The sequence below is a fragment of the Lottia gigantea genome (genome assembly GCF_000327385.1).
Source record: "Lottia gigantea unplaced genomic scaffold LOTGIsca_227, whole genome shotgun sequence".
In the NCBI taxonomy this organism is placed as follows: Eukaryota; Metazoa; Mollusca; class Gastropoda; family Lottiidae; genus Lottia; species Lottia gigantea.
The window spans coordinates 34,212-46,306 of NW_008708619.1; the positions used below are offsets into that span (position 1 = coordinate 34,212).

Here is a 12,095-nt window from a genome sequence, read left to right on the forward strand (position 1 = left end):
AATAGAAATGACCATATATAACTAGTGCTAACAAGTATGTTGTTCATTATAGAAATGACCATATATAACTAGTGCTAACAAGTTTGTTGTCCAATCTAGAAATACCCTTGTGTAACTTGTATTTTAGAATCAACAGAAATATCAGATTTTTGTTCAACAGATCTTAGATTAATTGAAAAAACTATCTGTTAATTTCTTTCTTAGATATTCAGATACTAAGTAACATTTTCAAATCATTAATGATAACCTTTAAATTTTACTTTTCCTCAAACTTACCAGATTTGTTGAGAAACAGATACAAAAATGCATTATATTCCTAACATTATTGTAACAACAAAATGATACCTCCCTGCTGAAACAAAATTTCAATATAATATTTTAATAAATCAAAATTGATAGAATGTCAGGAAAATATTTATTGATAATGAACCTTAATTTAAGGTGTAATTTTGAATATAAGCAGACAAATTATCCTATGTTACTTATTAAAACTGTGTCTGTAAGTGATTGCAGCTATATTGTTAATAACATTATTTATAATAATTGTCTACTGGTATCATGCAGTGTTTCCAAATGAATGTCTGACACTTTGTTTTCTTGAGAATAAGAGCCATTTGAACAAATTTCTGATTTTTTTGTTTATGCAAATCCTGTTAAAAAGATATGTGGTTTATCATATGATTTCACTGCACTACCCATCTATAGATATGTAATATCACTGAGGTCAATATGTAATTGATAATTTATTAAACTATTGTTTAGACAGAGGCATACAATGCTTTTAGTTTCTGGTTTCATAGATCTTCTTAAGTGGCGAAATAAATTATAAAAAAAATTAATTGAATTACAGATTTGTCGACCTAATATTGTGGAGAGAAAGGAACATCATTTTCATTGATTCATTGAAAAACTCAAAGAAAATTGAATTATATTCTGGAAGATTTATAATGGAAATTTCTGTAATCTAGAAGTTTTTGAAGAATATTTTTATGAAAAATGTGACAAATTGAATTATGACAAATTTGTGAAAATGACAGTTATTAATGTTTGAGTATTACATGAAGATAGAGAGTTATGTGTATGTCTTCTGATTCTGAATATTACCCGTGTAAAAAAGAAAGATTCATTTCTACGGTTTACATGTGTTTGTTTCATGGATATAAATGAAATACAATGGTTGTTTATTTTGAATATTAAATTTATTTTGATTGAGATATTTATTTTTGTAATAATGTGTATAATCTGATTAGTCTTTTTTTTGCATAGTTACCAATGTACAAATGGTCATTTAGCAAATTCATTGACTACGCTTTAAGACTCTGAAATACTAGACAAAATTACATACTTGAATCCAAAACCATTATGAGGTGTTGTTATGTGTTATTTTGATGTTTTATGTTATCTATTTATAGAATTGTGGAGATGTTTCACCTACCACATTGTCACCAGAAGTATCACCAAGTAATTCTTGTGATGAAGGAGAGGGTGCAACGTAAGTCCAAGCTCATGTTCCTTTATTATACAGACTCAGATCAATCTCTTGGTTATCTAACCAAAACATGTGTGTAACACTTTTGTACATGCAAGTTCAAGGGGCAAATGTCTGGTAGGGATATTGTTAATCAACATCCCTGGTGAAGATTTATTGTAAGGATTGATGATACTATAGTAATAGTCATAATTCGTATTTGTTATTACAAACCTGTGATCTGAGACTATGACGTCAGTTGTCCTGTGGTTTATCAAACTGTTACTTTGTCACTGATATATCTTTATAATTCCCTAGCCATTCTAGAGACTAGCTGTAAATTTTATGTATCAGCCTCTCAGCTGGAATCGGCTAAGCTTAATTGACTAATTAATGTTAAGCAAGTATAGGTAGGAAAGAAAATGGACATTTTATCGTGTGTTCGGAAATTGAATTAGATGTTTCTATTAGTTCTGGCTGATACATTTGGTAGCTCTTTAGAAAAGGAGGATGCTTTTACCATCGTGACTTTGAAAGGAAAACAACTTCCAAAAATGAAAGAAAACCTTTGATTATGCCTATGTATGCATTCTGGGTGAGTTTACTTGAAGATGCTATGTTTGCATATATCATATGTTGACAGAAGAACAAAATGTTTTGTAGTAATATCGCAGGTCGTCTGCGTAGAAGAAGAAGTTCGGTGGACCTCAATATGAATATTTATCCAGGAGATTTATTAGTTCAGGAACATCATAAAAAGTTAATTAAAAGAAATACTATTGCTGATTTCTATGCAGCTAGAAATGGAACTGGTTCTAGTCCAGAAGGTAAGATAAATTATGTACATATCACATCACCTGTTTCGCTTACACCTGATTATTTGTACAGTATAGTAAATATATGTAGCAGAACCTTTTTATACGCCCACATGAAATGGGGGGCGTATATTGCCATCACCCATGTCCGTCTGTCCATCCGTCCACAATTGCTCGTAAACACTCTACAAGACACAATTCTTGATGGATTTTGACAAAACTTGGTATGAATGTTCATAATCACCCAAGGATGAACCCTTTTGAAAATCTTATTATAAGTTATTGCCCTTGTTTTTGAAAACGTGTTCAATTTTCTGCTCATAAACACTCTAGAAGGGACAATTCTTGATGGATTGTGACGAAACTTGGCAAGACTGTTTGTTATCGACCAAGGATAAACCCTATTGAAAATCAGAAAAATTGAAAAATATTTAGTATGAGTTATTGCCCTTGTTTTTGAAAAAGCGTTCAATTTTTAGCTCGTAAACACTCTAGAAGGCACAATTCTTGATGGATTTTGACAAAACTTGGTGTGAGTGAAAATCAGAAGAATCGAAAAAAAATATAGTATGAGTTATTGCCCTTGTTCTTGAAAACACGTTCAATTTTTAGCTCGTAAACACTCTAGAAGGCACAATTCTTTACAGATTTTGATGAAACATGGCATGAGTGTTTGTTATCACCCAAGGATGAACCCTATTGAAAATTAGAAGAATCGAAAAATATTAAGTATGAGTTACTGAAGGTTGAATATTTCATACTGGTGATTGTTACTGTACTGCCAAATATTTTTATTCAAAATCATAGCTGCCAATGGGCGTATATTACCTTTCCTGTCAAGCTATCTTCTGAAATAATTGTTGACCTCCCTTGTGTATCTGTCTGAGAGAAAACTAGAAAGAAAACAGACTTGAGCAGGTTCAAATTGTATTTTCTATCAATGCATAGTAATTGGTATGTGAGCTGCCTATCTATTTAAATTGAATGTAGATGACACAACATTATCATTGGTAGTCTTTCTTGATGAAAGTTGCAGGAATTTTTAATTCCAACAGCACGTTTTATTTTTTTTTGATTTTATCATCTGATTTTGCTCGATATTCAAAGGCTTTGATTACTGCTGCGCTTTTGTCTTATTTCAGACGTTATCTTTTGATTTGTAGTTTGGCCATTACAGATTCAATTCTTGTTTCAGATCCTTCAAAGAAAGGAAGGCAGCCATTTTCCTTGTTAAAATTGGTGAGTATTGATTTTATGGCATAGTTTTTTATACAACGACTTGGCATTTTACAACTGAAATTTAACCTCTAGATCCAAAGTTAAGCTGAATTCAATGTTTATATCTCAAACTTCTTTTCATTAGTTCGGATTTCTTTGTTAATCTAAATTGTAATGTTGAAGATGAGCATTTGAGATATCAAATATAGCTGGTAGCTGGTAGAAAGTACAGGTGACTAGGACTTAACTTATTTGTTTATTTACAGATGAAAGCAAGAAGTAAAGAATCATTATCACAATTAGAAGAAATTTTGGCGAAACTGAAACCTTCACAGTTTAAAGATAACCATTTAGCTGTATATAAGGTATTTATACTTCTATTCTGTGCCTATTCAGCCATTTCAATAACTTCCTAAAATTCATTATAAACAGTTTTTATTCACTGACCTTTGACTTTGACCATTTACACTCAAAAAAGTGAATTATATATAAATTCATAATTTTAGAAATTGGAACAAGTCTGGCCAGATTATGCCCAAGCAGTTCATTAGTCCATATTAGTTCCTCTTTCTCAATCTTTTATAAAAAAAAAAATTTTTTGTCACCCTCAGACATGTTTAAACAAATTTATAATCTGGAAGATATACTTATATGATTTCAAGGGTGATAATTACATTAAGCAGTAACCTTTAAAAATAAAGAATAATTCTATTATTATATGAAGTGTTAAATGTCTTGTGAATAATTATCAACTGACCTATGGTAATTGAAATGTGGTGAAGTCGGAAGTAAGAACAATGCTATCACTACTTAATCAATCACTTACTATTTCTCTAGAGGTTTTACTAGTGATTCCAATAACCTGAGGTTTGCATTTATCCTTGGAGGTACAGATTCTATGATTACATATTGACCTCTTTCAAGTAATTTCAGGAATAATTTTTCTTAAAATATCTCCAGAGAATTCAGTTTTGTTTATGTTGGTGAATGTTTGAAAAGGTCCATTCACAAAATTTTGTAATACTATGGTTTTGAAAAATATTCATTTACTGTTTATCACCAAATTTCACTCGTAGACACGACGAACAATTTGACTTTCACACAATACAGTATTTTATTATTATTCATCTGTTTTGTTAGAAATAAGATAGCCTATAATAAATACATGTAGATTATAAGATGTAATGTTTCAAGGTTGCATATTTATGAATAGCACCAGAGTAAAGCCACACTTTAATACAAGAGAAGAGGTTTGAAATTTTTAAATAAATTTTTATTTTGCAGAATTTACATTGGTCTGATTTAATAGCAAGTTCTGATAAACAACATCAACCTATACAGATATCTGATACAGAAAGAAAACGTCGAGAGGCTGTCTGGGAATTGTTTAAAAGTGAATGTGTCTTTTTAATAGATCATCTTATGGTGCTAAAACATGTAAGTTGCAATGTACTGCATGTAGGTCTAGTGCATATTATAAATTTTCTGTTAGGATCTTCAAAGGGAAGATGGTGCTATTTGTGATTCCAAAATTATATCCCACAGTACATTGTCAGGAAGTAGTCATTGTGAGGGGGTCAAAATTTCTAATCTATGAATGCATCTAATTTTATTTTGGCAGTGAAAGTAAATAACTTTTTTATTTTTTCTGTCACGAGGGCTGGACTGTGGCACCATGCCTCCACCCTAAATACGCCACTGTTTCTAGACTTTTCTGATTTCTGTTTAGCTGCTTCTTTCCAAGACCAAGATGTCTTAAAAACATATATGAGTTGAATTTAATATCATCTTAAACTGAAAGATTAATACATTATGTACAATAAAACTGTGACTTCTAACAGTGAACTAAACTCTTTAGATAAAGAGAGTAATAATAGTATCAATGGTTTCTGATTATTTTAGAGTTTTCTTGAGCCACTGAAGAAGGTTCAAGTTGAAGGGTTTTTGATGTATGCTGAACCACAAGATATATTTGGTAATTTAGATGAATTATGTTATGTAAGTATGGTATTTTGGTGCTTAACAGTCTCATTATAGTCAATTATACCTCAAATAAAATCTTAGCACATTTCTTGTTCATTTCTGAAGTGTGTTACAAAACCAGAGTAGGTCTACTTCCGAAGCTCATACATGTTCATTTTCCCAGTTTCATGTACTCTTCATTCTAAGCTTAGTTAAATTTGAATTGTTTTTTATACGCCCACATGAAATGGGGGGCGTATATTGCCGTCACCCATGTCTGTCCGTCGGTCCGTCCACAATTGCTCGTAAATTCAATTCTTGACGGATTTTGACAAAACTTGGTATGAGTGTTTGTAATCACCCAAGGATAAACCCTATTGAAAATCAGAAAAATCGAAAAATATTTAGTATGAGTTATTGCTCTTGTTCTTGAAAACGCTTTCAAATTTAGCTCTAAAACACTAAAAGGCATGATTGTAGCTGGATTTTTGATTTTGGTTTTCTTATTCAGTCCCGCACTGAAGATTGAATATTTGCCTTCCAGAGTGTTCACAAGCTAAAAATTGAACATGTTTTCAAGAACTAGTGCAATAACTCATACTCAATATTATTCAGTATCACCCTAAAGAATTCAATAGAAGTGTATGACTGAAGGTTGAATATTTCATACTGGTGATTGTTACTGTACTGCTAAATATTTTTATTCAAAATCAAAGCTGCCAGTGGGCGTATATTACCTTGCCTGGCAAGCTATCTTTCATTATAGATTGGAAAGTGTGAAAGGGGCATTTTAAACATACTCTTCATATTATATAACACTGAGGAGGTGTTTCACATGTTTCATTTTATCAAAACTTTCTTTATAATTGTGATTTAAGTCTTTCATTTTCTGTATTTTTCTAGGTTAGTTATACTTTTTGTAAAGACTTCCTATCAGCATTATTAAAAGATATGAGTTCAACAGAATTTTGTAGAACAAGAGTTTTAATCAAAGCATTTCAAAGAGTAAGTTTTATGACTATTTTGCTCCTGAAGAAATAACAAATATATCAGAATTTTTTGTTTCAAAGATAAAAAATTATTTTTGAAAAACGGCTTGCAGAAGAATAAATAAGATATACCCCAACTTGAGTATACTAAGGACATGATGTCATTATATTTGTACTTCTTTGATATAGGTATGTTTAATTATATTTTCAGTTTTCCACTCATTCTAAAGATGGAGCTGTTTACCATACCTATTGTCTCAACTATACCAATGCTTTATCTTATTTAGAAAAACTCAGTGTCTACCCTGAATTTGCAGAGTTTGCTAAGGTTGGTATTGTATGTAGAAGAATCTCTAATCACTTGCTAATAAACACATCCGGTATTTATCATGTGAACAAACGTCACCTTTTTTAACTAAGAGTACTGTACAAATGTTTTTGATAAGAACAGTGTTAATTGTATTCGTATTTATTAACATGTTTATTTGAATAAACGTCTTGGTAAACATTTTCAGAAAGTTCGGTACCAGAGAGATTACACCAAATGGCTTGAAATCAATATTGTGTCAAATATGTTGAAGATTGCCCATTTCGAAGTGTTATTTATTAAAGAATATACATAATTTATTGATTTCTGATACATGTATTTGATGTAAACATATTGTTTGTTTATTGTTTTCTAGTGGTGTGAACTAGATACAAGATGTAATAGATTACAACTAACTGATTTATTAGTAGCACCAATGCAACATTGTACTAAATTACCATTACTATTAAATAATATACGGAAATATACTGCTGATGAAACAGATAGACAACAACTGTCAGAGTCTATTAATAAAGTTGAAATGAGTTTGAGTAAGATTTGTTCAACTTATTTTGATGTTATGTATGGAAAACTTGTTTAAAATGAACAATTATAGTACAATTTAGATGTATATATATGAATACTATTGCTTCATGGTTTAAACGATGCAGGAAGGATATCCACTGTTAAGCTTAGTCATAAAATTTGTTATCAAAATGCAAATTTTTATACGCTCACATGAAATGGGGGCATATATTGTCGTCCGTCCGTCAACAATTGCTCGTAAACACTCTACAAGGCATAATTCTTGACTGATTTTGACGAAACTTGGTATGGTTGTTTGTAATCACCTAAGGATGAACCCTATTGAAAATTTAGTATGAGTTATTACCCTTGTTCTTAAAACGCCCGTAAACACTCTAGAAGGCCCAATTCTTGACAGATTTTGATGAAACTTGGTAATATTATTCAGTATCGCATCAAAAACTCAAAAAGAAGTGTATGTCTGAAGGTTAAATATTTCATACTGGTAATTGTTACTGTACTATCAAATATTTTATTTAAAATCAAAGCTGCCAGTGGACATATATTACCTTGCATGGCAAGCTATCTTCTGATAAAGGTGCAGGCACACAAACGATCATGGTTGGAGAATTTTGTCGCCGACTAGAGTCTTGTCAAGAAAATTAATTTGATTGGATGATGACGGTCTGTCTTGCAGACAATATAAAATATCAAGTATCAAACTTTTTTGATATTATAAATCCTGTCGGAGACGCGATAGTCTTGTTATGGATACACAGGCACAGGCCAGATTTTACTCGAGACTCTAATCGTCGACAGAAATCTCTGACCAAGACCACTTGTGTGCCCGTACCTTAAGACTTTATGAAAAGGAATGTCCTCTGATAGCAAAAGGGAATGGTCTATTTCCACTGCTTGAAAACAAGTATAGTGTTCTATGAAAGTTTAAAGAATTCATTGCTATTAATTTTGTAGAAAATTTAGAAGAGAAAATGAAATTTGTGAAGAATTTTGAAAGAGTACAAGAAATACAAAGACAGATAAGTTGGCCACAAGTTGGTGAACTAGACCCTAGATCATATATTCCTGAGGTTTGTATTTATTTTAGTTGAAGAACCTATATTTTGCCATCCCTGGGTAATTGTCTATTGCATTCGAAATTGTTTATTGTAGTGCATGAATTTGAATTCATTTGCAAAACATATCTATTTAGCTGATTACAAATGGTGAATTTGATCCACGTTTTTTACTTTACCATACTTACTTAAATGGCTGCTATTCTTGTCAATAGACAGATGCGTCAGAATGTAAATTAATTTTCTTAATTTATATTTAATTTCCTTGTAGTGTTTAAAAGGTACCATTAGTCGACAACCCTGTGAAAAACTACTGTCTTGTCCTAAGAGACAATTAATTTACGAAGGTCAACTTACATTAATAGGTATTATATCTAGCTTCATATTGTACATTATGGTCTCAAGCCAACAAGACAGAAAATTTAATGGTTAATTCCTGATCAAACAAGGAAGCTGGCTGTACCAAGCAATTTTAGAAGATAAATTATAAACAAGCCCACAGAGCATTTCACAGTTTTGAAGATCAATAGCATTATTCCATGCCAAGATATCACTGCCCCCTGCCCTATATAGGACCAAAAATTTGTATGAGTTTACATAGCATGCCAGTTCAGACGTAGGTTTTAGATCTTTTAATACATAATGAGGGTAAAAGAATTTTACTGCAGTGTAAATTTTACCTTGGTAAAACTGTTAAATTAGAAGTATCTTGCTTAACGGAGCAGAAATCTTTCTATATGAATGTCTGTCTGTCTAATTTTGTGCATGCAATAATGATATTTTATGTTTTACTTTCAGAACCTACAAAATCAGTTGATGTACATATGTTTTTATTCCATGATATTTTATTATTAACAAAGCCAAAGAAAGGTGCAAGAAAGGTCAGTTTACTTTTAATTGTCTTCAGGATGCTATGAGTAAGTGTTTCAACAAACATACCTAATCTAGTGGGTATGCTGTGAAAATTCCTTGACATGAAATTGTACTCAGCATGTCCATCTCAACAAGGCCATTACGAGACATACCACTCCATTCCATTTGCTAACCATTTGATCAACCTTGAGGATCAGTTGGTTTGAGAATAGACAACAGTGCTATCTATGTAATTATTGATTGAATTTAAAATGTCAGTGTAAAATATATCTGTTTTTAAGCCAGACTTTGTGCCATGATGCATCTCTTAGAACATAAATCATTTTCAGCTGGAAACGAACTGGAATGGAATAAAATAAAGTTTTTTTTCTTTTTACGCCTAGGATCCACAACGATTTATATTTTAAAGGAGATTTCAGTATTCATATATGTATGGACTAATGGTCGGACAAACAATTAATAGTAATGAGTGTGTGCAAGTGATCCAGGCTTCATAATTGGCCTATAATAGGGTTACATTCTGTATGTTTTTCAAATTCAATCTTAATTGTACTTTGACAATATTTTTTGCAGAAAGTGACAACATTAGAACCAGGAGCTAAGTCACCTAATCTAGGTTCTAGTTCCACAGATAAAACAATATATACTGTATATCGTCAACCTATAGCATTAGATAGATTTACATTACATGATATCTCTACAGTTGATGCTGCAGGTATAACTTCTTACATTCTTATTTTCAATTAGAATATGAATTAGGTTGAAAACTGTTATGAAACAGGATGCAAGAGAATATGAAAATTATGATGAAAACTTACTGACGTTTTAAAGATTATTATGAAGAAAACTGATTGGAATTTTTAGGATGTCATTCGAAACTAGTTCAATGTACTTAAAGGGAATATATCAAAATGACAGGAATTCGGAACAATTATTGACAGTTATATTTTCTGTTTTACAGCAAGTGGTTTAAAACATGCGTTTGTACTGGTACAGATTAGTAGATTTCAGCAAATAATAGGTGTATATACATTACAATCTTCTTGTGATTTAAATAAGGTTAGTAATGGTTATCATCATGAGTCACTAAAACACTTTAATATTGATTGACTTTTATGATCACTTTCAGGAGATTAACTTAGTTTTATCATTGATTGGTGTCAATGTAAAAGGGGTAGATGATTGATATAGTTATGCACATTTTTGTAGGGATAACTATCAACACTAACTGATGTCATTGAAAATCCAAGGAAGACGCTAAAATATATTGAAGAAATGATTTAAGCAATCAATATTTTGCCATCATTTAGATCATAACTTTTTTTTTGTGTGTTTATAGGCAACATGGGTTTCAAATATTAACGAAGCTAAGGATAAGTTTTGTGCAACATCAACTAGTCGTCAAAGTTCATTCAAAGAAAACAGAAATCCTAAAACTGAGGAAAAAGAAGTGAACATAGTGCGCTCACCTAGAAGGGTAAAACGAAACAGTGTGATGAGAAGGATTCATGGGAAGTCACGTTCTATGGATGCTGTATTTCTATGACAGTGATTTTTCTTGGACACCAAGTAAATCATGTCTTCTGGAATGGAGGGTGCACATCATTGTGGAACCAGGGACATAATCGCGCTAGAGACATTTTGGCTTCACTCGCTTATGGAATGTCTTTCCTTGATATCAAATTACGAAAGCTGTTTACATTCATAGATAGATAATGTTAATTATTTCTCAATTGAGTCTCAAACCAAATTGCTTTCAGAGTTTGTAGACAAGGTTTATATCACTGCTGTATAGGATGATAAGAAATGATATGAGATGTTGAATGAATTAGATTATGTTAATTAAAGACCAAGTCTTGTAACAGTTTGATTAAATCAGTTATTAACAAAAGAAAACTTGTTAACATATGATTAATTCCTTATTATGAGAATGGGTTTGATTTGGTTTAGAATCAGAGTTTCTGTTTATCATTTGACACAAATATGTATAAATTGCTAAATGGGTTGCTCAATGAATATACTGAATTTTGAATTAATTATTCATGCATCAACATCATGACACCTAGGTTTGCAAAAGTTTTATGTAATATCCAGATCGAATAAAATTTATATTTTTAATGCCAAATTATATTGTCATAAAGTATATACTCTTGATTTGATATATTAGAAGATATATGGTTCTGAAATAAGATTAGAGTAATAGATCTAGTCTAAGAAATAAGGGAGATCACACTAGTTTTCACCTAGTTTTAATGGTTTCCTGTGTTTTTATTGTAAAGCATTTTAATGTTAATCATTTTTTGTTTTCAATGGTATTGTACTTGACAGCCAGTCATATTTTTGTGAATTATAGCAAGCTTCTATTGGCTGGAAAGTTTTTTTGAGAGTTGATATGAATTATGAATCAAATTAAAAACCTAGATATTTGAAATCGTTTATCTACTAAATCCTGGCAAGAATGTCCAATTTCTTGGGCACAAGGAAGGGGTGTGCATTACACATGCTTGCTCACATATGTGGCCCATTATACTAGAGAAAGAATATTTGTTAGTTTGCAGTCTACACAGTTGTTATGTTATTGTTTTGATTTATTATGAGATTTTCTACTGAGCTGTGATACTATAATTACTTTTTTGTTTGTAAAATTGTTTTAAATGTAAGTAGATATGTTGTCAAAGGTTAAGGCCAGTACACAAGACACTGATCTCAATATAACAGGCTGTGATCAATTTTGATTATTGTTTCATAAGGAATTTTTTAGAGATTGTTTCTTATTGCTTTATTCTTCATAACAGAGAGTTTAGAAGATAATCTGTTGGCTTAATCTCATAAACGGATAGGTCAGAGGATATCCTGTTAGCT

At 31.2% G+C, this 12,095-nt stretch overlaps 1 protein-coding gene across 1 annotated transcript; it reads left to right on the plus strand.

Annotated features, from left to right (window-relative positions):
* Positions 1-400: 400 nt before the first annotated feature.
* Positions 401-10,779, plus strand: LOTGIDRAFT_174939 (hypothetical protein; the record flags this gene model as incomplete). The annotated part of the gene is made up of 16 exons (XM_009054828.1): positions 401-499; positions 1,413-1,492; positions 2,132-2,295; positions 3,479-3,522; positions 3,768-3,866; positions 4,786-4,938; positions 5,404-5,499; positions 6,367-6,468; positions 6,664-6,780; positions 7,136-7,310; positions 8,260-8,375; positions 8,632-8,725; positions 9,159-9,241; positions 9,807-9,948; positions 10,195-10,292; positions 10,573-10,779. The coding sequence occupies 16 exons, from the start codon at positions 401-403 to the stop codon at positions 10,777-10,779; spliced, it is 1,869 nt and encodes a 622-aa protein (XP_009053076.1).
* Between the last annotated feature and the right edge of the window lie 1,316 nt (positions 10,780-12,095).